At 48.8% G+C, this 25,614-nt stretch overlaps 1 protein-coding gene across 6 annotated transcripts in view; it reads right to left on the reverse strand.

Moving 5' to 3' along the window:
* Positions 1 to 681: 681 nt before the first annotated feature.
* The window catches only part of SCML4 (Scm polycomb group protein like 4), a 114,754-nt gene continuing 89,821 nt past the window's right edge, over positions 682 to 25,614 (reverse strand). For 4 of the 6 annotated variants that reach the window (XM_049092442.1, XM_049092444.1, XM_049092443.1 and 1 more), the window contains 3 exons: positions 24,623 to 24,913; positions 14,757 to 14,902; positions 10,858 to 12,255 (listed from right to left, as the gene is read on the reverse strand). In XM_049092442.1, the coding sequence (XP_048948399.1) occupies positions 12,130 to 12,255; positions 14,757 to 14,902; positions 24,623 to 24,913 (563 nt within the window). In that variant the 3' untranslated portion in view covers positions 10,858 to 12,129. Of the gene's footprint in view, positions 7,991 to 8,461; positions 8,541 to 9,526; positions 12,256 to 14,756; positions 14,903 to 24,622; positions 24,914 to 25,614 lie in introns of those variants that run through there. The other 2 variants (XR_004804286.2, XR_004804284.2) reach the window with 2 other exon arrangements.

Consider the following 25,614-nt stretch of genomic DNA (forward strand, 5'->3'; position numbering starts at 1 on the left):
ACCGCTCCTTGTTCCTGAATTGTTTCACCGAGAACTGTGCTGCCTTTGGGGAGGATCCTTGCAAAGAAAGCACCAGGGACAGGATGGTGGCCTCTGAGATGCAATTGGCATGTCAGGGTGAGGGTGGGCTCAAATCCCAGGAGCAATCATGACCCCTGAACAGCCAGAGTCACAACCAACCCGCCGGAGTAAACAGCTAGAAGAGGTTTCCAAATTCAACTGACACTGTTTGGAAGGCTTTTCCAAGCACTGCAATTTATTTCAATCCCCCTGAGCACCACAGGAGGTGGTCCTCCCCTTGGGCCTGATTACTAACCAGGAAGGAAATCCTAGAGGAGAGACTGGTCCAAGAGGACCCTGGGCAGACACCCCGTACCCGGGGCTCTGAGCAGCTCTCACATTCCTTCCCTGCCTTGGGCTACCCCCTTGTACTCACCAGAATAGGAAGGTCAGGAACTATAGTCACTAGAGAACCCTGGGCTCCTGGAACAGGTCCTCCCAGCCAGCTCTGTGCCAGCAATGGAAGTGCTGCCTGCAGCACTGTGAATGGGGACTTTTCGGCCTTGGCTGTCAAAAGACCCCCTCTGAAAGGCTTTTCCTTGCCTATACCACCCATGGGAATTAGATCTAATGAAATAATAATGAACATAGGGAAGTTGATCAGAGAAAAGATACAGAGTCTCATGTAAATTCCATTCTTTATTAAAATACAGAAATACCTTTTACAGCATGAACAGAAAATACTGCATTGTCTTGGAATCTTAAGATTTAGAAATTTTATTGAATCACTCCCCAGGCCCACAATACACTGTATTTGAAAAAAAAATGCTGCTTCAAAAATGAAAGGAAAAGCAGTCCAAAATGTTAAAATCATTAAGGCCAGTAGTGTTTATTGAATGAAACTACATATCTGACTATAGGGTACCTACTGGTCACTATTTAAAGGAATATATTAAAATAGATCTCTAAATAATGAAAGAATGGACCCAACAGAAGAAATTTACATACAATAACAAAAAGGCTTTGAAAATTTTTAAAAGCACGTTTTGATACGATGCTTATATATAATCATCTATTTGTTAAAACACTGTACATTGTAAAAAAAAAAAAAAAAGAGCACATCCACCCACTCCTAAAGAACATGCTTGCTTGGAGCCTGCTTATTACAAATGAGAGATCTGTAAATATATGCAGTAAGAATACATATATGTTTATACACAGATAATTATCTGTATGAACAGCATGTGATACAATTAAACCAGAGGATAAATAACTCTAATAAACTACATTTTGAGGCACATGAGGAATAAAATTCATGTTCTTTCTAAGTTACGGACACAGCATCTTTTCTCCCCCCCTGTTTTTTGTACCTTAGTGTAATGTTTATTTGCATTTAACCTAGTTATCTTATGTTTGCATGCTTTGCAAACCGAATTACAGAACCAAATTGCCTATTACAATTTACCATTATGTGACACAATTACATAGGAACATTGCGAAGTGAGAGGATTGTCCCGATATTAGGAAACACTGATTTCATCATGCTTACAGAGAGCAAAAATTAAGGAGAGGCTCTTTCCCCCATGTGACAGAGTTTACTGCTCTTTCTCTCCGACTTAAATGCTGTTCCCCATTATGAGTTCTATTCATTGATTCCTGGTCTGCAAAATTAGATCCATTGAAATTAACGGAAAAAAAAAAAAACAAAAAAAACCTAGGCCCTAAAACTACACCATTTCTTAAGCTCAAAGCTCCACACTCTCCAAGCACTTCTAAATAAAGCATGGAATTGAAGTAATGTTCCAGAATTCCATTATGTCCACAAAAAGTGAAAGCACAATGAATTTTCAAGTATTTCGAGTACCTGCAATACATATACCAGGCCCTCCTTGCACACATGCCTCGGCACGAGCCAATGATGCATAAACTTTCACTGGATGACCTTTATCTCAAATTCCCAAACCCAATCATAAGTACACACATGAATATGCATACACACACCCTTTTAAAATCTTTAATTAGAAGGGAGGAAGGCCATCTAGGTAGAGAAAAGGCAATGCAATCAACCTTATTTTTCTCTTAGGGAGATGCGGGGATGACCTGTTTGTACCCTTGGTTTCTGGCTCTTTCATGCAGTGCATGGTTAAGGACAGAAGCTTTGCCAGGAAAAGGGTTTGGCTGCCCTTCTCCCAGGTGGAGAGAGATCAGAAAGTCTCCCGTGTGGGCATTGTGGGTAGAGAAGTAAAATAAAGAGGTGGAAACATGAGATTAACTGAGCCTGAGTTGAAAGAAAGAATCTGACGATAAACCCCTCAACTTCGAAAACAAAAGGCCTAACATTTCAATCATCATCGTTCAATCTCACGAGCTTGGAGAACATGGATTTCCACTTGCTCAGATGCCCTTGTTCTTTAGCAAGAGCCTCGTCAGATAATTACAGCCTGGCCTAGCTAGGAAAACACAAACCTTCTGGCCCAGTGATGCTTTGTGATATTACAATGGCACTTAATTAACAAAAAGTTTTCGCCGTTAGTGTGAAGAGAAAATGGCAACAGAAGACAATTATCATGAAATGATTTGATTCATCCATTTTCACTGTGTGTGTATGGAATAAAAAGCCAGTTTATCAGGAAATGTATTTAAAGGAGAAAATCTTTATATTAATAAAATTACGTATAGGCATAGGCAGGAGAGAAACACTGTAATCAACTGATGTCTATAAAATGGAAATATTTGCTACATAAAACAAATGATCTTTCAACATTTCTGGAGGATGAGATGAGAGGAGCTAATTATTTTTTAATCCTCAAGTGATCAAAGATCTAGCCGGAAGATGACAGCAAATTAAATATTGTGGTTTCGAATATGTTGGATAATAAAAGAAATTAAAGTCCTCCAAATTCTCACACTTTGGCAGAAACACTTTCAGGTCCTGTGGTGGAAACAAGTTTGACTTCTAGAAAGACCTCGAGGGCATGTGATTTGCTGAATAAAGGCCAGGAACAGGGCATCCCCTTTCCAGAATTTTGCTGCCTTTCTCTCTCCTCTAAACCACATTTTCCTTTGAGAAATATGTCATCGTCTTTCCCTACCCAGACTTAATATTGCACACTTCTCAGCAGATCTGTAACTGTCTAAGAACAAAACCGTACCCCAGAAATTCTGATAGAGGTCACTGTGCCTCATCTTCGATCGGGGCTGGCTCTCCTCTTTTAAACTGATGCGCTGGCCTGGCTTTGGTCACAGGGGGTGTAGTCAGTGTTAAGTGGGTCTGGACAAAGCCACATGTTCCATTAAGAACTGTGGAACGATCTGGAATTGCTACTGGATGTCAGAGTGACCCCATGCAGATCACAGGAGGCAGCGCAGCCGGGAGAAACAACTCATGCTTCTCAAGAGGTATGTCAGATTGTCTCCAGGTCACTTGGCTCTTGACCTTCAGGACCGAATGAGGAGGAATCCCTAGAGGGTTGGGCATCTGCGCCTGCACTTGAGGAAGGTTGATGAGTTACATTACTGAGACATCAGGGTGAGTCACAGAATGAAGCATTTAAAAGGGATAGGGACTCAAAAAAGAAATAAAAATAAAAGGGACAGGATTCTTGATCCTAAACTGAAAGATAGATAAGAGGGCTAGACCTTGAGAAACAGAAAGAGCAAGTGGAGATGGGGCCGGAAGCATGCCAGAGCCGAGGAGTGCTGTGAGCAGGCAGTGAGAGGGCAGTGGAAGGCAGGCGAGGGGCAGGACTGCTGGGCCAGTGGGGGAGGAGGCCACCCGTTTGTTCTTTGTTTCTCTCTCCACCCCGCTCTCCTTCCCAAAAAGCATTTGAGCTCGTGGAATGGAGAAAAACAGAAAGGGGGGGGCGGGGAGAAAGAATGGAAAGGAAGAAAGAAGGAAAGAAAGGAGGGAAGAAAGAAAGAAAGAGAAAGGAAGGAAAAAAGAGAAAAAGAAAGAATGAAGAGAAAGGAAGACTGAAACGGAGAAAGTAATGAGAAAGGATGGCAAATATCACACTTAGGTGGCTTGGAGGAAGAGTTATGGGCCCATGAGAGAAGAGGATAAGAACATATCCAGATGAGGTCAGACAGGGGGACACGCGGAAGCTACAAGCCATAAAACACAAGCGTGAGGAGCCAGCAGCCCCACTGGGCTTTGGTGAGAGTGATGACTGTTTGTGCTTTAAAGGTCACCCGGGTGCCCCCTCCTTTTCCAGCTGAGGAGATGAGGGTAGGAGGTTGGAGAGTTTGGCCCCTTTGCACCGCCCCCATAATCTGCCCTCACAGACTCATGTGGGACCCATGAGAGAAGATGTGGAGAAGGTTCCACCCTGGAGATGGGCAGTCCAGGTGTCCCCATTGCTTCTTCCTCCCCATTCCCCTGGGACTTGGGGGCTCTAGGTGTAAGAGCGGAGTCCGTGTATTTGCATATGCTCACGATATCCTGAGCTTATCCTAAAGATACAGCAAGACTACTTTAAAATGAACCCTGTGGATGTTATACATTTATCCAGATGAAGTGGCCCTTCAAAGTAGTCTATGCATTGCAGCTCCTTATACTGACGCCCGCCTAATATATTTAAGAAATGAATTGTGGATGTTATCGCTTGAAGTTTTTGACCAACTGAGGGAACACACAAGGAGAAGACAAACTAATGAGATATACCCTTTAAAATCTCAAGTGGATTGATTACCTGTGTTGCTCACCTGACACCACCCCAGGGGCTTTGGCGTGCTCCGTAAAGAAAAGCCATCCACTCCCAAGGGACGACAGTGCGCTTCCAGCCACACTTTGGAAGGAATGTGTTCTGGCTTCTAAAGATGACCCCAGAAGAGATGTATCTGAGCAGTGACAACATCCTTGGAACACATGCCCAGGCTTTTAAAAAGAGATTTCTTTGAAGGTTGAACACTCTACGTTTTGGTGTGGTTATGAAATAATCAGTCCCATGATTCTATTCTCAATGTTTCTATGTAACGATTTTGAAAAAAAGAGAGAGAGAGAGAGAGAGAGAAGTCCCAGATATTTCTGAATCCGCTCTCAAGGATGGAAATGGGTAAAGAACAGAAGAGGACGGGGGAAATTTCGCTTCTAGCCATCTCCTACAGGCTGTGTCTTCTCAAACAGGCCTGCTGCCATCTGCACGCACGACAGAGTGGCTTGTGCGGGAGGCCCGGTTTGGTAGACCTGCTGTCTACCAAGGACTGGGAGTGCGGGGGTGGTGGGGGGTCATGGAAAGAGCACCCTGGCCCTCCCCGAGAGATGGTTACCTCCCTGTGCACTTTACCTGCAGGTGGGAACCCTACTCGTTTGTGAGGGAGCATGTGGATTGAGAAGGGGAACGAAAAGATGTTTTTAGAGTAAAGCCGTACATACTGCTCTCTAATGCTCACAGTAGACCACAGGCCAGTTGGAATGTGAGACCTTAAGACAAAGAGAGACAAGTGAGATGCAAGTGGGTGACTGTGGAGGTTGGGAGAGCCGGGAAATGAAAGGCCTCATGCTCTGCTTTGGCAATTCTCCTTTCCATAAAGATCATGGAGTTCAAAGAGAAATGAGTGGCTTTTCGACAAAAATATGAAACCTGCCCAAGCACGCGTTCATTCAGTTCATTAACAAGGTGCCGTTTATATGGCAAGGGCTATGCAAGGGGCTAGCTGGTATCTACTTTTTCCAAGCACCAAGATTTAAATATTTTCATAGGGAATCTGTCCCATAACCCAGAATTCTATCTAAGTGAGCTACCTAAACCACATGTCATGTTTAGTTTGGGGTCTGATTTCTAAAAATTGCCAGATAGTTCTTCTGTTGAAGACAAAATGCCCTAGGAAGCAATATCTCCCTTTGCAGCCCCTTCGCAAACATCCCTCAATTCCTACTTCTTGTTGCGTGAACTCACAGCCACACGCTCACTCGTGCATGCACACACAAGCGTGTAATGCAATTTGGGCTTGGGGTCATAACCGTGTCTTTCATACTTTCACAACAGACCATGTTCACTTTTCTATCATCAATTATAACTTGTTTTTTATCTCAACTAAAGCTTCCTTAGTTCATTATATCACTCATGAGTACAATTAAGAGATAGGCCCTCCACGTCTCATAGTATTTTTTTTCACAGTTAATGAAGCCCACGGCCTTATAGACTCCTTCACACAAGCCTGCGTAGCTCACATGCGTATGTGACCACAGCCGGATTTATAGCTGCACTGAAGATCTCTCAGGGCAGCTGTGTGTGTGTGTGTGTGTGGGTGGGTGTGTGTGGCCACAAGAAATGCAGGGCTGATGAATCTGATGGCCATGACCTAGCTAAGGTCCACATTTATATCAAGTGTCTGCTCCTCTCCCCTAGTGTGGCGGAGCTGGGGTGTACCCGCAGCGTCGGTGTGTATTGTAGGTGTGGGTACCGCGTGGACAAGCTCTGCTCAAAAGAGAAAGGTTGCGGAGTTGGCTTCATCTCTGACGCCTGCGTCTGTTCACAGACATCTGTGTCTCCCTGAGAAGCACCTTTCTCGCCACGAAAACTGTCCAACAGGGACATAAGCCACTTCCTCCGGGAGTGGAGTCCCCTCGAATGGGAAGCCATCAGGCCAGCTCTTGGGGCTGTGGGGAAGGCGATCCCACGCTGGATGGGGAGGCAGGGCCCTCCTGAGATCTGAGGGGGCTCCCGGGTGATGGGAGGCACGTGGGGTCACCCAGGTGACAGTGCAGTGGCACCCCGTTAGTCGGCTCTTTCACAGGGAGCTCTTAGGAAAAGCGGGGCTCCGGGTGTGCTCCAGAGAGGCACCTGACGCAAGCGGCCTGCCTGGCCTTGTGAAGCAGCCTCAGTGCATGGGCCCCCCGACGGCCCAGGTGGTGTGGCGGAGCCTGCTGGGCCGGCAGCGCAGAGCAAGTCTCCGTGGTCCGCTTAGACCCTTTGGATGGAGGGTGTGGCTGTCCCCACACTGTCCGAGGTCGTCACTTGCCAGGCTGCTGCGCCCGCCCTTCGCAGGCCTTTGGCTGGGTCTCCGCACGCTCTTACCACCGCCTCGGGTGCACGTCCTGCCCACTAAACTCAAGTCCTCGGTCCCCCCTGGGCATCTCCAGTTATCTTCAGAGATGTGACGAGATCCTCCCAAGAGAAGGCGTCACTCTTACGTGCTCCTTTCTGTCTTTTCCTCTGGAGGAACCTAAACCCAGGACTGAGCGGAAGCTGAGGCCGCCCCGCACCCCCGCCTCCCAGCCCGGTCCAGGCCCTGCACGCAGGGTCTTGAAAGTACAGGTCTGGGGCCCTGAGAGCAAACGTTCCTCTAAACATGTGCTTGTGCCCAGAGCTGCTTCTGAGTTGGGGGAGTTCCCTGGAGCCCGGGAGAGCCCGCGTGCACGTTCCTCGGAAGCCCGGCGCTCTGGTGAAGTCCGCGTGTGAGAGCAGCGCCGTAACCACGCAGGAATTTACCACAGGAAGAATCCCAGCTGTTGCTTATTAGCATTAGGACAAATTACACAAAGCAAATTGTTAGCAGACATGTTTCCGTAATATTTGACTGGTGGCCATAAATAAGAGAGATTCTCTTTCGAGTGAATGTTAGATTCCCCAAAATCCAGCTTCCAATTGTCCATGAAGGAATCGTCTTCCATTGGGGGAGCCACGGGGGGCGAGGCCTCCCTGGAGGCCGAGGCTCCCAGTGCTCTTCCCTCGACAGCTCGGCCGGCGCGCGGTGGCTTTGGAAGGCGCTGGAAGGCCTGGGGTGTGTGAGGGCAGCGGGCGTCGCCCCTGAGGTGACATCACCAGACGGAAACAGGAATGACGGCATCTCTGGACGTCTGACCAGCGGCTGGATTCACCTCCGGGGGCTCTCAAGTGGCCTTCTCATGCCACCGGGCCTAGGACACGCAGTGCTTGGAGTGTGTTCATGACAGAAAATAAGCCGCCGTCAGGTTTTCGCCGCTCTCCTCAACAAAACACGGCAGCTCTGCAGAGGTCATCTCATCTACTCCCTCACAATCCCATGTCTGAGGTTTAAAAAAAAAAAAAAAAAAAAAGGTGAGGCCCACCTCTCCGTCCTGGTACCCCGCTAGGGAAGCGCTGAGGAAGGGCCCCGTCGGAGAACCTTCTCCGTGGGCCCTCACCTGCTCACAGGTGGGAAAACTGGGAAAACCTGGCCAGTTAGAAATAAAGCGGGATCTTCCCACCTGCTGAGACCTTCTGACAATGACTAAACTCAAGTCCCTGGTCACCCCTGGGCATCTCCAATTATCTTCAGAGATGTGACGAAATTCTCCTAAGACAATCTCAAGAAACAATTAAAAAAAATGATTTTAATCGAAAAAAAAATACTGTTCCACACAGCCCAGAAATACAAAAAATAGGTTATTGCCACTTCCAGGCTTGGGGCTGTTAGGCGAGGTGCTCTTTTATGGTTTTCCTAAGAAGTTTATAGTTGCGCCTTCCCTCTCCCTGGGTTCCTTCTCCAGCAAACCAACCTCAGCTCAGGACTCCTTCCCAATACATCGACTTAAATAGCCTATTTGGTTCTCCTGAGGAGCTCTTCGTTCCTTTTTCCTGGAGAAAGGAAAAAGAAAAAAAGAAAGCTTGGCAGCCCGGCTGAAGGGAAATGATGGGGGCCTGGTGGACGCTCTGGTGGGCGCTAGACAAGGCGCTCCAGACGTCGGGTCCCTGCCCCGGGGGGCTCCCAGGCTAGGTGTGCCACCTCGGCACAGAGAGCCCGGGATGGGCTGGGTGGGGGCAGGTCAGCGCCAGAAGGAGGCGGGCCCAGAACCCCCAGAACCATCCCCGGCTGCCTCTAGGGCACCCCCTGCTCACAGTAGAGGGGGGCTTCCTCGTCCTAAGAGCCCAAAGCGGGTGCTGGGGAGGCGTCTACACCAGATGGAAGAGCTGATAGGCTCTCAGCCTCTTCCTTAGGCTCTTCCAGCTCTTCCAACCACTGTTGGACACACACACACACACACACACACACACACACACACACCCTCTTTTACCCGAAGCCTTCACAAAGGGATTCAGGTACTTATGAAATATTTAAAACGATTCAGGCAATAGAATTGCCTCTACAATTTTTTTTTTCCTTCCCAGTGTTTAACAGACACGGGTGATTGGAAATGTCTGGACATGAACACACACACACACACACACTCTAATTTGGAATTATGCAAAACTATATCATTATTCACCACAACCTGAAGCAAAGCTACCGCCACGGAATGACAAGTACCCTATCTGCACAAGTGTGAGGCTCCCCAAATCAGCTCACATTTGGACGAAAGTGACACACATGGCCTGACTCTTTAAGGTCCATTTAGAGGAAATGGCCTGGCATGTTTTACATTTGCTAAGCTATTTAGCTGCCTGGTTTGACAAGATTTTTGAAAGGGGTGAAAATTAATTATAATTGCAGTATTGCTACAATAATTTGGTTGGCTAATTGCATTTCAGTGCAAAAAACAGGCAAGGAGGCATTTCCTCCCTGGGTTATTTTCTGATATGGCAGCGTTCATTTTAAGAGTAATGAGATTTTTAAAAAGTCAAACCTTAAATATCATGGCTCCAGCAATCTGTCCTCCTGCTTCAAGTTTCACGCAAAATGAGATCGCACCTCGGTGACAGCAGTTACACGTGAACATGGATCCAGTTTTCTCCCAGACTTGAGATGAGAAAATCTCTCTCCCCCAAACACTACTCCAAGTATCTCCTTGACCTTGTTTGGGGGTGATTTTCATTCGTGGGGGGGGCACCAACGTTCATGCTTTGTAGTGAGGGAGGCACTCGTGAGGGTGGGTAGGAAGCTTCGAAGGTCTCTCCAAGAGGTATATGTTGATGGAAGAGGCAGGAGCTTCAGAGGCCTGAGCAAAAACGCCACAGGTGGAGACAGTGAGGATGGGTTGTCGGGGGGGCTTTCTGGATCTCACCATTTTCACACTGGCGGTGCTGAACACGTAACCTAGCCACGGCCTTTTGAGGGAACTTATCTAACTCCGGACCAGCCATGAGCACTTACAATGAACAAATATTTTATCACTTTAAAATCTTGGAGGGGATCCCTGGGTGGCGCAGCGGTTTGGTGCCTGCCTTTGGCCCAGGGCGCGATCCTGGAGACCCAGGATCGAGTCCCACGTCGGGCTCCCGATGCATGGAGCCTGCTTCTCCCTCTGCCTGTGTCTCTGCCTCTCTCTCTCTCTCTCTCTCTGTGTGACTATCATAAATAAAAATTAAAAAAAAAATCTTGGAGGACTCTGTCTGGGGCCTGATTCAGGGTAGTTTTGTCAGGTGTTGAAAGCAACAGACACCAAGCTCTTGCACAGCCTGATGACTCAAGCTCTAGTAGTGAGCACATTTAGGACACTGTCCTCCTTCCTGTCTCTGTCATGCTTTAGGTCCAGCCACCATTTGTGTGTCCAAAAAAGTTATTTTGCTATGATGCGCTTTCTCAAATACTGCTCATCAGAGCGGGTCTGACGGCATGGCATGGACTCTTTCTTCTGATCTTCCTCTAAGTTCTAACTGACTTCTAGAAGATCCCTATGCAAATCTCTCCTGGCTGCCCTCAAGGCTGTACAGCTCCTGTCCGGCACCTGGTTGAGGGGTGAGGGGGGTGAAAGCCCACCCTGCTCCATAGAGGAAGGTGTGCTTCTCATCTGCATTTGGGCCAAGGGAGGCCCTGCATTTTCTTTGATTGTCACCCTCCCAGAGATTGCAAGGCCTAGTTTTCATCCCCTCCCCTCCAGCACTGCAAATGTTTTTAAGGAAGAGGATATGCCCGCGTCAAAGGTGAATTCGTTTTGAAGATATGTTTCCTCTTCAGCAAGGGAAGATGAATAAAAGAGGGAAAGAGAGAAAGGAGAAGGATAAAAAGAGGAATGAGAAAAAAAAAAAAAGAGGAATGAGAGATGAGGATGCCCTCTGCCTAGTAACTCGGGGATTCATCGTCCTTCCTTAAACACAACTGTGAAGGGGTAAAAAAAATCAATTTTTTTCCTATTATTCACGGTGAAGAAGGAAAACCTATTTGTAAATGGAATTAAACGCACTGATAGCATATCTGTGTATTTGTTGAGAGCTAGAAAAAATAGCCAGCGATACAACTACATAATCCAGCAATGTCACTAGAAATCACTCTCTCATTTCGAAGCTTATCTCAAACATTTTTTCCTTCTTCTTCTTCTTCCTCTTTTTTTTTTTTTTTTTAAAGAAACACCCGTGGCTAAATGTCACCAGGACTCTTTAGCGTGCCAACACATCCACACCCCAGTTAGGACTCTGAAAGGGAAGGAACTCCCTTCAGGAAGAACAGACTTCCAAATTCTTGCCTTTGCTGCTTGTGCATCTCAGGTCAGTCGATAAAGACTGGCTATGAGCTAGAACGTTCTAGAAGAGTGTTTCTTCCCAAGTTGCAATCTGTGGTACTGACTGTGGAAGAAACTCCCCGTCTGCGTAGGTTAGATCTTACTCACCGAGACCCTAACCCGGCCACCGAGAGCCAAAGCAGCAGCTACTGCTGCAGGGAGGGTCCTGAAACTTCATTTGCAGTCTGCCCTCTAGCGAGACAACACAGTACTTCAAATAACAAGGAATAGAAAAGATTTTTTTTTTTTCCCTTTCTCTTTCAGAGAGCAAAAAAATTCAAGTTTTCCAGATAGTGCAAGGTGAGGCATGTTTCCTCAGAAGACAGCTTCCAGAGCTGAATTAAGCAAGGCTCACAGGGATAGGTCCCCGGGGCTGAGTTAAAGACAGGTGGTGCTGTGGTAGTGTCCCTGTAGAGACAAAGATCTTTCTTCTCACATCGTTGGAACCCTCCAGGGTTCTCCTTGGGCGGTGGCATTGGGTTTCCTGACCTCTCATCATAAAAATAGGACCCATTCTAAGAGCAACCAACCTATCAGAAACGCTCAAATAATAGGCTTTCCATTATTATTATTTTTTTTTTTGGCAAATCATTAACACAGAGGAGCCTTTCAGAAGGGCCACGTTGAATTTTTAAAAAGGCAGAGATGCACACGTTTAATAAAAAGACCAAGTCTTTGTGGCTGTGATTTTTCAGGTGAAAATCCATCTTGTGGAGGTGGCTTGGATGTTGGTAAGGCAGATGATCTTGAGACCGGTTGTCTGGACTTTGCTTCTGTCCTTTTAAAAACCTTCAGAATTTGGCTTGCTTCAGTTTATCAATATGGTAACAGAGTTTCAGTGCGGGTCCCAGTTTCAGACCCAAGTACTTCATGATCATATCACTCTTCAGCAACAAGAGAGCATTGCCATCGATCTCCTGGTGGAACAGGATCAGAAAAAAAGAAAATCCAGAAGATGGTCAGATTAATCCAACAGTGGCTATGGTTAACTCGTGGTTGGGGGATGAGGTGATGGAATATGGATTCACTCGGGCACACATTCTCTTAGTCCCAGGGCTGTATCTTCTTTAAGAAAATAAATTAAAGCAGGCCAATACCATGTGCCCCTCTTCCCATAATCTCCCTGAGGTCATATGACACACTGGATATTTCATATTCCTGCTCCCTCGATTGAAGGAACCAAACCTAAACCCAGTTATGCTCCCAATGTCCCCCATGTGATCCTTCTCTCCTCATCTCCTCTAGGGCTAAAGGAGCAAAACATCTGCAATGGACTGAATGTTTGTGTCCTCCACCCAAATTCAAATGTTGAAATCCTAACCACCCCCCTCTGCCCCAACCCCCGAGTGATGGTATTTGGAGACGGGGACTTTGGGAGGTAATGAGGTCATGAAGGTGGAGCCCTCAGGAATAGGATTAGTATCCTAATACAGCAAGATGGTGGTCTGCAACCCAGAAAAGGGCTCTCACCCTGATCTTGGACTTCCAGCCTCTGGAGCTGAGAAGTACATTGCTCTTGCTCAGGAGCCAGCCAGTCTATGGTACTTTGTTACAGTAGCCTGAACGGACTAGACCAAGTGTCATCCGTCAGACCCCAAAAGTAGCTGTTACTCTTCCACTTCAGGTGCTGGTGTGAGGCCCTGGTATTCCATCCATCACCCTAGTCTCTTGTTTCTTTTCTTGGTAAGCCCACCGACCTTGAGCTGATTACCGAATTGCTAATTACACAATGACGGGGGAGTTCAGGGGTTTAATAATACCAGGTGGCATACAACTAACTCATGCACCTGCTTCATCCCAGGGTTTAGCACAAAGAACTACTAAGGGGATGCCAACCCCTCGAGGTCGTGGTCGAGGTCGTTCCCATTTGTCTGAACATGGTAAGTCTCCAGAATGCTCGTTGAATTCATGAACCTAGTAAGGCTGGGTTTCCTCGATCACCTATACTGTTATTTTCAGGTCACAAGAGACAAAAGGTAGATAGTTTGGGTTCTCAGGTAGCGGGAAGAGGCAGTTACAGGACTACTACAACTGTGCGAGGGCCATCAGCCCCTCTCATGCATCTAGCCAGCCAGCCGGAAGCACCTACTCCGTATCACTCACTCTCTGCGTCGTTGGCAAAATAGCAGAGTGGACAAATCTCATTTGCGGGCCTCATCTTCTCTCTTTACCCCACCCCTCCTGGTCTCCCACCGTCCCCTACCACTCTGGAAGAGGGCCAGATCTGTCTCAACAGAACCCACTCTGTGCTCCTTGCTTGCAAGGCCCCACTGTCCAGCGATGTCAGATATATCCCTAATGAAATGTGAGTGTCGGGTTAGAGGAGGAGTCTCCCCAGATCTGAGAATATGGTTTCTATGACAGAAGCACCAAATAAAGACAGGACAGACGGGAAAATATCGTGGTAACTGTGCTAGGCCAGAATAATGCTCCCATCCTTCCCTGCAACGTGTCTATGTCCTACTCCCCGAACCTGTGAGTATGTTAGCTTCCCTGGCAAAAGGGAATTATGGTTGCTAATGAGCTAGCTTTATTTATTTTTTTAAAAATTTTTTATTTATTTATACATGAGAGACAGACAGAGAGAGAGAGAGAGAGAGAGAGAGAGAGAGAGAGAGACACAGGCAGAGGGAGAAGCAGGTCCATGCAGGGAGCCTGACGTGGGACTCGGTCCTGGGTCTCTAGGAACAGACCCTGGGCTGGAGGCGGTGCTAAACCGCTGAGCCACCCCAGCTGCCCTGAGCTGGCTTTAAAATCAGGGAAGTATCCTGGGTTACTGGGTGGGAGAGACCGTGTAACCACGGGGATCCTGAAAAGTGGAAGAAGAAATCAGAAGAGAGAATCGGAGTTGGCAGCCTGGGAAGGCCTCGCCTGCTGCTGCTGGACCAGAGGCCCAGGGCCGAGGCACAAGGGCCAAGAAATGAGGGTGGATCCAGATGTTGGAAAAGGCAAGGAAACGAATTCTCCCTGGAGTTTCTAGAAAGGAGTTGTCAGCCCTGCAGAGGCCTTGATCTCAGCCCCACGGAGATCCCTGTCAGACCCGTGACCCCCCTGAACTGGAAGATAATAAAGCTGTGTTGGTCTAAGCTAGATGTTGGTGGGAACTGGTTAGAGCAGCCATAGCAGCAGATGGGCAGAGTAATCCTGGCAGGTGAGGTCTTAATTATTACCTGTTTGTTTTGTTTTGTTTTCATTGACCGTCTTTATTTCAGAATCTCCGAAATAGTTTTAAGACTACGTGCCTACACGCACTGCTGGTAAAGGCCAAAACGGAGGAATAGATGGGACAAAGCTCCCTTCCTAAAAGCCAAACCAAGTGGCTGGCCTGGCGAGGGGCGCCCCCAGGACCCTGCTCCCACCCCCCTCCTGCAGCCCCGGCCCTCCCGCCCCCCAGGCCCGGCCCCCACCCCGCGCCTACGTGCTTTCTGAAGAGCTCCACGTGAGGGCCCAGGGCCTGCGGGTCAGCGTCTTTCACGAACCGGACCACATCCTCCACGGTCCAGGTGGAAGGGTTCCTGCTCCTCGGCCGCCGGGCGTCCTGCCCGGCCGGGGAAGGGTTCGAGGCTGGATGGGTAGGCACAGAGGAGGACGTGAGACACAGGACGAGGCCTTGCGGCCTACCTGGTGCTGCCTGCCCCCCACCCCCGGCCCCAGGCCAGGGCAGCGGCCTGAGCCACCTCCTGTGACAGGCCCCTGACACCCCGTGACACAGAAAGGCTGGGAGCGGCTGCTCTGGCCAGGAGCCTGGAGCGCACAGCTAGGCCCCTTCTGGAGGCAGGGCCTCCCGTCCAGGCCTAAGTCCTCTGTTCTCCCAGGGAGGGAAGTGTTAGAAAATGGATCTCCTTCCACAGGCTGGGATCCTCCGGGTCCACGTTGGAGATCTGCAAACCCTTCCTGCCCAGCTCTACCTCAGTGAGCCCCGGGCCTCCTGGAAGCGGGTACTTGGTGGCCAGAGAAAGCTTGCCAGGATCGATGTCCACCGGGCCCCTAAAGTGCTGGGAGGCCAAAATGAATGCAGATCCTCTCGGCCTCCCCTGGTGACACTGAGACAATACAGCCATGGCAGGATTGAGGTGCATTCTGGTCCCTGTGCTAGGTCCCTGTCCGTGAGGGGCCGTCCTCTGCTCTGCGCGTGTGACTGCTGCAGGCAGGCACCGAGCACCTTCACGGCCCCCTGCTCTCCCGCGCCTTTGCTCCAATCTACCCCACTAGGCTGGGACGTCCTTGACAGCGAAGGGCCTAGTCCTGTGCCTGGTGCGGAGCTGGCCTTGACGAACGGTGGCTGCGTGAGGTGCACTGTTGCACATGTAGGTCTCCCACATGGCAGATTAAAAGGTGCAGGGCAAGTGAAGGAGGAGGAAAATAAGGAATCAGATGTCCAGCACTTTTTAGGCATTGACTTTTTTTTTGTATGTCCCAAACTACCTCATCCTTTTCCCCCAGGCTCAGCATCTCCTCCTACCCCTCAGGTTTCTGAAACCGCAGTGACATCTCTATTTCCACTCTATCTCTCCCACCCCTATCTGCTCCCCACATTGAATTATTCTAAAGCTCTTAGAAGGATGCCTCTGATCCCTCCCTTCCACCCGGCTTCCCCTATCTGGGAACCTCTTACCCAATCCCCTGCAATGGTTTTCTATGTACATCCTTGCCCTGGGATCTCTTCCTTCTACAGAAAAACTGTCTACTGGCTCAGTGCGTTCCCTAGACCCAGCTCTGTCCGTGCCTTGCCTCGGCATGGATTCCGGAGTCCCCTCTCTAGGTCAAGGTCAAGGATTCTTTTTGATCTAAATCATATCTCTCCTTCTGGGACAAGGGGAAGAGTTTTGGTGCCAAGAGAGACCTAGGAACAATCCCGCCGCCCTCATTGTTAGCAATTTAACCACGACTCAGCTCATTAGCTGTAAAATGCAACGCTGTCCTCCAGGAAGGGCAAGTGTCAGGACTGAAATGGGATCAGGCCTAGCCCTGGAGCAACCATGCATCAGATGCTCCAGAGAGGGAAGGAGGCTCCCTGCCTGCCTCCACTGCCCTCCTGCACCCTCCCTGCCCCCACCCAGGCACACGGACCAAGTGTCTCCCCAGCTTCCCTTCTCCATCTCTAGCCGATGCTTTTGGCTTTTCTCTAAAAGCATTTACCCTGCCGCTTTTCCACAGATGTTCCACCAGCCATCAAAGCCCAGGCGGGCTCCTTTAGAGGCAGCATGTCTGTGTCCTGCCACCTGGATATCACTTTCCTCTGCTTTTAACCCCCACAGCTTTGTGCCAAGATGCTGTCCACGATGGCCTTATACTGCAAATAGGCATGCCTGTAACCTCCAGTTCGGTTTACATTTCTTGAGGATGATCATTCTCATCCCCCCACCCCTACCCCATTCATTCCATAAACATCCACAGAGGGTCTCTTCTGTACCAGGTCCTGGGCAAAGTGTTTGGTGAAAAACAGGATCCTCTTGTTACTGGGTTTATAATCACTGACTCCTCCACAGTTCTAAGTAGATGTGTTTGTAAATATGGGCTCGAGAAGTGTAAAATGAATCAATATATTTTGTAGAAACACTGTACATAACTCCTACAAAAACCTTGAGCAGATAATCCTTCATTCTGTCTTTGGACCAGAAGAAAGCAGAGGCTCGAACAACGAAGCAGTTTCCCTACAGAATCATCCTATGGCCAGAAGCTTCAGTTTCCCTTTGCCTCCTCCAGCCTCAAACTGCAGTGATTCCCTGATGTCTCCTACTTGCTCCTCTTCTTAATGAGCCTGAGAAGGGCACGCTTCTCCTTCAGTGCTGAGCAGTACAGCATCATGTTTCCAAATCTGCCCTAAACTCACCACGGTTTGGCTGAGAATTGCATCTATTTGGAGGTTTCCCCCCGCCTCTTCCTTGCTGGGCCTGGAAGGATCCCCGAAGGTGGGTTGGCATGGGGCATTTGGCCGGGCACCTGTTAATGCCCCCTGGATGCTGATGCATGCTAATTAGAGAGATTTCACCGCATTTAAAGGCATCTGCACTCAACATGGGGACGGAGGTCCTATTCGCCTTGGATCTCACCCCATGGGAGCTCTGGCCCTAATCGGGGTGACAATAAAGGCTCTGATGACAGAGGTATTGGGTGCCGAGAATGATTCTAGAGGGATCAGAGCAGAGGTCAGAGGGAGGTTCCTGTATCGTACAGGAAGGAAGAGTACCAGACCGATTCTGCATCGTCCCGGGGAGCCCAGGCCCCTTGTGCAAGGTCAGGGTGCTACTTTGCTAGGGGGCCAGAGCGGGGGCTGAGAAGGAGGGGCGGGCTTGCCCTCAGTGAAGACGGCTTGTCTTTGCAGTCCAGGTGATGGCCGTGAAGGGAGGCAGCGCCGTTGGAGGCGGCTCTGCTCCTGGAGCCCGGGGCCCGCTGTGGGCATCACTGGCCCTTGCTGGATGCAAGGCAGCAGCCCGGCCGGCATGGAGCCTGTCTCGGGGCCCTCTGAGTCGTGCAGGGCAGAGAGCAGTGGGAAGCCTGGCACACCTTGGGAGTTGCTCAACATCCAAAGCACATAATGTCACTGTAGAAGGAAGAGAAATGGAACTTTCCAGTGGCAGGTTTGTAAAGCCTCTGCAGTGGCGTGTGCTCTCAAAGATAATAAATATGCCAGCACCCCCTCCGGTGGCGGGGAAGGTGTCAGGAAGACAGATGGGTCGGGCCTGACACCGCCAGGCCAGGCAGGGGTGATTGGACAGCAATAAGGCATGATGGATGTGAAAAGAATCCTGCTCGTGGAGCACCAGGGTGTGCGAAGCGCTCACCGAACGCCTTTATGGGGAGGCAGCGGCGTTCTCCAGCTCAGGGAACTTTGTGCACGGCGTGTCCCTTTACTGGAGCTGCTGTGAAGAGTGAAACCCGGTTGTGAGTGGATGTGTAGTGGAAGATGGGGTGGTTGTTTCTAAAGTCGATCTCACACGCGCCAGGAACGGAGTGCCCATGAGTCAGTGTTCAGTGCAACCCCAGGCGTTGCCGCGGCCCAGGTACTTGCACTGCTGTGCGTGAGTCCCTGTGTCTCACACATGCCCGCAACCACACACATCATGTCCTTTTGCTCATCCATAATTCAAAGAAAGCTTGTTAGCTAACCGTAGCATCATGTGGGAAAATGGAATGAGCAATGGGCTGGGGGTCAAAAAATCCCCACCACCCACCAGCTGTGTAAGCACCTTTGTGCTTCTGGGTGTGAAATGAGGGAGGTGGGAAGAATGTCTAAGGCTCCTTCCCTCTCTGCCGTTGTTTTGGGCCCTTTATGCCACAGGCTGTCCTGCATGACACTGAGGGAGTCACCTTCTCATGCATCAGAAAGCCTCATGGTTGTGTCCATGAGCAGAACACACTGAACCAGGAGCCAACAACCCCTTCCTGGCCCTGATCATTCTCAGTGGGCTTCGGTTCCTTCATCTTGTTTCTCAAAAGTATTGTAGGACTCAAGTGAGTGTGTGGCTTCGGGTTGGAGCCTGATGACAAGCATCTTGAAGCACATCAGTCTCCAAAAGGACCCCTTGGCCCTCTCAACCCCTCTAGCAGCTGGATCTGGTTGGGAGGGATGGGGGTGAAGGCAAGAAAAGGGTAGATCCATTCTCAGCAACTCCTAGCCACCTGGTCCCTGTAGAATGCGTTCTTCCTAGAAACGAGGCCATGCAGAGTGTGAGAGGGGCCCAGGCTAGCTGGGCAACATAGTAGTTTAAAACAATGTTGTTTTTCATTATTTCTATCATAAGAATTTTCAAGACTCTGTGAGGTGAGAAAGATAGGAGATGGGAGAGAGTCTGACCAATCCTCAAATTTTAATCAGGTTTTTCTTTTTCCCCCTAAAGATTTATTTATTTTAGAGAGAAAGAGAGCATGTGAGCTAGGGGAGGGGCAGAGGAGAAGCAGACATGGGGCTCTATCTCCTGACCCTGACCCGGAGATCAGGACCTGAGCCGAAACCAAGAATCCGATGCTTAACCAACTGAGCCACTCAGGAGCCCCTCAGATTTTTCTTTTTTTCCTTCAAGAGCAGCAGATATACTATATGAGAAGAGAGGATGCCCCTAGAGGCAAGGAGAGTCCACAGGTCTGAAATGAGGCCAAATTGGGCTGGATCCTTCTCTACCACCATAGACACTGGACAAGCAATTTGACCTCTGCTGAGAAGCTTCCAGCCACTCCTTCTCCCCACTGCCCCTGCCCAGTCAACGCCGGCTTCCCTGGTCCAGCTGGCTCTGCCGTCACTCCTCAGGGAAGCCTTTCTCACCTCCCTGGAGTAGGCTCAGTGGCCCTCCCTAGCTGATTCTCTCATAGCATCCATACTTCTCCTTTGGAGCGATAGTCTCAGCTGTCATTAAGTTGGTGCGATCCTGCCATTGCACATGGTCAGAGAGCAGGGCCCACGTGTGTCTTGCTCACAGCAACATCCCTGGACCTGAGAGAAGCCCCGGCATAGTATCTGCTGGCTGAAACTGAGCAAAGCCTCCTTGAGTCTCCATTGCCTCACCTATCAAACACCTGCCACGTTATGAGGATTAAATGGGATAATGTGAGGCATTAAACAGTAAGAATTCATCAAAAGGTAGTTGCTATTCTTCTAATCGCTATTATATGTCATTCTCCAATGGCCAATAGATTTGTCTTCCTAAAGTCCATGGCCATCAACTTACCTCCCTCTTCAGAAATGTCTGGTTCCCACAGACTAAAGCCCAATTTGCCTGACCTGGACCCCAAGTCTCCCAGCGTGCTTTCCCTCAGCATTTCTGTACAAACTCTCTTCTTGCCCTGGAATGAATAAGCTCTTGCCCTGCCTTTGCTCACTTCAGCCCCTGCGCATTGAGCAGGGGCCCCATTCTCCTTTCTTTTTTCTGACTGAGTGGTCTCTCTGTCTATCCACCCAACACCTCACCTGATGAAGCCAACTCTAATCCGTGGGAAGCATTTGGGGGGTCCTACCAATGTCATATTTACTTCATTTCTTGATTCTGAAACTTGGACCTAATTGTGGTTGGGAATCCTACAGCATGCAAAAGTTAGGAAGCTTTTGTTATTTGAAAACTTTATAGCTCTTGGTGCTATAACATCTTGGATGAGAGACGGGGAAGAGCTCTCAAATTTTTATCCAAGTATCAGCACAAATGAGGGAAATGTGTCCTGTGACGACATCCCCTCAGAGTCCACTGGCAGAGGTCATAGGTACGATACGTCGAGACAGCAGGAGGCCAGGGTAAGCACTCCTCAGAAGGCTGAGAAGTTTGTCGTGTCATCTATACCCACTCTCCTGCCTGCAGCTCGTGCAGTTTTCTGGCTTCCATGGTTTTAAACTATTTTGATTAGCACCACAGGAGAAAATCCATTTTTAGGTCCCTTCTAGGGTTTATGACTTGGGTCAAAGTCAAACCCTCTTAAAGAAGTACAGTTTCTTTACATCAACTACTTTCACTTGGGATGGAATTCCAGAGCAAGACAGAACAGTTCCTTGGGTGAGGGAAAACTTAATAACCCTCCAGAGGGCCCACAGTAAGCGTCCACACTGTCAGCCAGGTGACAAATGGGCAAGGAAGCCAATGGTTTTCTCTCCTACTTTAATATACTGCCACTCAGTTGAGCATGGCTTATCTCCATGGGTTCCAAATGTGTTTAGCTGTGCAAACTTGGTTCGAGCAAAGCATATGCAAAACCCCACTCTGCAAATGTGAAGAGGCCCTGGTTAAAGACGGTGGGGTGTTGGAGTCCTATCTGTTCCCATCCCCTCTTCCTTAGCCCCCAGAACCTCAGTGAGACCCCCTGCAGCCCACTGACTATAGCTTGGAAATCCTTGGGGTAATTTTGAAAGACGCAGGCTTTGGAGCCAGTTAAAGTCAAATCTTGGCTCAACATGTGAATGACCTTATCTGGATCTTCGCTTTCTTTACCTGTGCGCTGTATACGATAATACCCACTATAATAATTATATGTACTGTAATAGTAAGTTATAAAATTAACTGATAAAAGTCATAAATGATGTATGGCAAGTGTCTGGCTCATCGTAGGTGCTCAATAAGTAGCTATTTAGTATAGGCCTCAAATAAGCAGGCCCCTTTTCTGGGGCTGTGGAGGATTCAGGGATGAGCAAGGGACCTCACAAAGCTGAGGGGCTGCGTCCTACCATGGGACAGGAAAGAGGAAATGCTAGAGATGAGGGAACAAAGTGCTACAGAAGGAAATTGAGGGAATGAACATTTCTAATCTGAAGGTGTGGTTGGGACTGTTGTTGCCTCCCCAATATCTTTTTTCCACTTCTTCCTTTGTAACGGAATCCCTGATTTCCAGCTGGGATCGTGGCTGCTTAGAATGAAACCGTATTTGCAGGTTCTCTTGCAGCTGGTGGCCATGTGACGACTTCTGGCCAACGAGATGTAAGCAGAGTGGAGACCTCTTTCAGAGAGGTCAGCACTGCCCTCGGTCCTCATATTCTCCTACCACCTCCTTCCACCTTGATGCTAGAATGATAACTGGGTGGCTTTCTGGTATCAGTGGTTCCATCTAGTGTACTGGTTAAAGGAACTGTTGGAGCATTTGAGAGGTAATGTACCTACAAAGGGTGAATAATTTTCTTTTTTTTCAGTGTAACATAGAGGCTTAACAATGACCTTCAGCTGCTACATCCTGCAGCAGCTTTACTCTGAGGAAGCTGGGTGGCTGTGTGATTTTTTAAATATCCCACAGCCCAGAGGGGTCTTGCTAATTGTTCATAATTTACTCTGATTTGCTGGGTATCAAAGTTCTCACTAATATTTCTAAGTTGTCTAAGAGATGGTCAGTCTTCAGGATATAGTTGGCAATTTGCTTGGAGTGGAAGTTAGCAGACACTGGTGGGCTCCAGCTCTCTGATTTTACCCAAGATCCCAAGAGGAAGAAGTCCTGAGTGAGTGGGGCTCTCCTGGGAGCAACCAGAGCTCTAATAGAGAGAGCTCTTTCAGAGCTGGTTCCCAGGGAGGGTCTGGGCCTCCCCTCAGGCAAACTCCTCAGACAGCTAATCAGGGTGTCATTCCGGAGAACAAAGGGTTGGGTTGGAGATGAAAATGAAAGATAAGAAGGTTATTAAGGCTGGGATGAGAGGACCTCCCAGGGCTCCTCTTGGAAGAGACAACAAGGGGCTGGGGAAGGGAAGCTACCTTGAGATCCCTTTGAGGGGTCCCAGATTCCCCTCATCTAGGGCCACCAGATAGACTGGGATGGAGCATACAATTCTTCAGCTAAGGATAGAAGTTCTCTTCATCCAAATCACGTCTTCTTCTTACTGCTTGAATCCTATAGTTAAGACCTAGGGCCAGATACCCCACCAACTTGAATGGAAGAGACAGTAAATATCTCTTTAAAAAGTGTTACCACTCATGGGATTATGAGTCAATTCAATCAGTCAATTCAATTGTTCCAAGAAAATGGGAACTGGGTTGAGGAGAAGGGGTTGAGAGGAAGAGACATATGAAGGCCAGAGGGACACCAAACTGAGGGTTTTGACAAGCAGGGACAACACGAGGGCACTGGCATCATGATAGGAGCACAGAGACACACGAACGCTTACTGACCAGACTCTACCAGACGTTACACAAACTTGGGGGATAAGCCTAGGAAATAACTGGGGCCCCCTCATTTACTTTAAGATGTTGATTTATGCCACATCTTGTTCTCTTTTCTTGTTCTTAAAAATCAGGTGGAACAGTGTCTCTCTTCTTTGGAAAATGTGTTTTGTCCACTCAAATCTTCCTCCTGGCCAATGGCTCTATGTGACCATGTTGGGAAGTAGTCTGTGGGGTGCCACTACACTGGGCAAGAGCCCCTGTGGCTGAGGGATCCTGTGCTCTGCTCCTCAGAACTGCCTTCCCCTCCAGGGCTTCCTGCCCACCTTTCTATCCTCAACCAGGAGAGGCATGTGTGGGACCGGGGAGGTCTTTGAGGGGAGCATATGGACGATGTTGGATCAAACAAAATAGCTCATCACTGTGGCTTCTCAGGCCTACTGGGAGAGAGATCCAAGGCTCAGAACAAAAATGTGCCTTGCCAGAGAAGACAGCCAACCCACTCAGAGGCTCCAGAGGGGCAAGACGAAGATTCCCTGACTCCTCGGCCTGGGGCCTCCTCTCTTCAGCAGTTTTCAGGTACAGAGCTACTGGGCTGTGATCTGTTGAGAGGTGTGCTCACATGATCCGTGACTAATAATGTTTAGTGAGCTCTTACCATGTCCTAGGTCTTCCTAGGTCTTGCACTAAATAGATATATAAGCTTATTTACTCCTTCCAACAAACCTATGAGATAGATGCTATTATTATCATTCCAATTTTACAGGTGAGGAAACTGAGGCACAGAGTAGTCCAGACTTCCAAAAGGTCATACAGTCAGGAAGTGGTGGGTCCAGGATTCCAGTCCCGTGCATCTGGCTCCACCGTCCATGTGATTATCCACTATGTTCTACCGCCTTTGTTCATTAATGCAATACTGAAACTTGAAAATAATTTTAAAAAACCCATAATTCACAACGGATGCCAAGCTATCCCTGGAATGAGAGCACTTCCATGCATTGCGTCCCGACAAGGTACCTTTAATGGGTGAGCCAGAGGTGGTATTACAACCAGCACTATGGAAATGTTTAACTCCGGTATTTGTATCCTGCAAATGTCACCCACTATGGAAGAGAAGATGCTTTAACTGGTATCTGGTTCTTCTTTCTCCTGGCACAGAATTTGATCTACATCTTCCAGATTCTCTTAGAGTGAGGTGTGGCAAGATGGCCACTTCTTGCCAATGAAATGTGAGTGGAAGTCGTGGGCATCATTTCCAGGCTCTAGGGAAGAGCGTGTGCCTTCCCTGCTTACTCTTTCTTTTTTCTACCCGCTAAGTGTTGGGGGGCATGGAGGCCACAGGGAATAGCAGAGCCACTCAATGGACAAAGCTGAGCTCACAAATTGGGATGCATCTGCCAACTGAGAGCACCCACCTTGGACTCTTGAACAAAAAAATAAATTTCTGGTGCATTTGAGCCACTGTACGTTTTGGAGTCTACTTATGCCTACAGCCTAGCCTACTCTAATTTACCATTTTCTTTACTGTGTTCAAAGGTTGAAATTAGCTGCCTTTAAAAACAACAGACATCCATGAAAGGGCTTCTGATTTCCCAGTGTTCTCATGTTCAGACAGCACGGTTCCCCCCTCCACTGCCCCCCGCCCCTGTCCCCCTACATGCAGTGATCCCAGGGCAAGGGCCGAGGAGGTTCAATCGTGGGGAAGTCAGAGCATGCATTACATTACCACATCTGTTTCCTTCAAGAGAGGTCCCGTTTCTCTTGGGGCTGGAGCCTGGGGGCCTCAGCCCAGGTGCCAAGAGGCCTCCAGAGGACATGGGGCTGGAGCGGGGACCACCGGCAGTGGTGACCAGGCCTCCCCCAAGATGGCCATCTCCAGAGTTCTGCCTCTTGCAGTACAGCGAGGAGGAGGTGGGCAAGGAGCCCCTGTGGCTAAAGGCAGAGGCGGATGGGTCCACACTGTAGCGGTTCATGCCTACAGGGTTCGCCAGGCAGTCCTCAGTGGTGACTGTTTTTGCTAAGTGAGAAGGCAGGACAGAGAAGCAGAGATCAGAAAGCAAGTCAACAAGCTGCTTGACAGTTTTGGCAAATGTTTCCCCCCAGCACAGCTGTCACCATCTGCCGAGATGAGAGATGAAGTAGAATGGACCCCACATCACAATCCCAAATAGTTCACCTCTCAACAGACCGAGACCCTTGCCTTACCAACAAAGCACATTATAGTAGGGATGGGAGATGTGCCTCCCTGTGTTCAGAGGAAAGTGATGATTTTGGCTATTGATGACTTGAAAGTAAAATTCAACGGTCTTTCTCCTTGCATGGTCTTGCTCTTCCAGCAGTCTCTCCCAGCTTGTCTCTGCTCTCTTTTCTCTTTGCCCACTAACACTGCCCTCCTCACCTGGCCCGGGAGGCTTTAGAGAGATCAAGCAGGAGTCACAATGTCCCTGAGTTAAAGAAACAATTTGACCTGGGTGGAGATACAGGGGCAATGGTGCTTCCTCCCCACACTTTTAGTCCCAGAACACATGAGGGTACTGTCCTTCCTCCAAAGCTAACAAATTGGAGACACAAATGCTGATCTGGTAAGCCCCATGGTCTTCCCTTTCACCTGCAGGTAAGAGGTAAAGAGCCAATCAAAAGAGCAAGAGGAGTAAAGGACCTGAAGAGTCAGCCAACCTCATCATCAGCTCCCCTTTGTCCAAGTAAATCATGACTTTC

The sequence above is a fragment of the Canis lupus genome, chromosome 12 (genome assembly GCF_003254725.2).
Source record: "Canis lupus dingo isolate Sandy chromosome 12, ASM325472v2, whole genome shotgun sequence".
Lineage (NCBI taxonomy): Eukaryota > Metazoa > Chordata > Mammalia > Carnivora > Canidae > Canis > Canis lupus.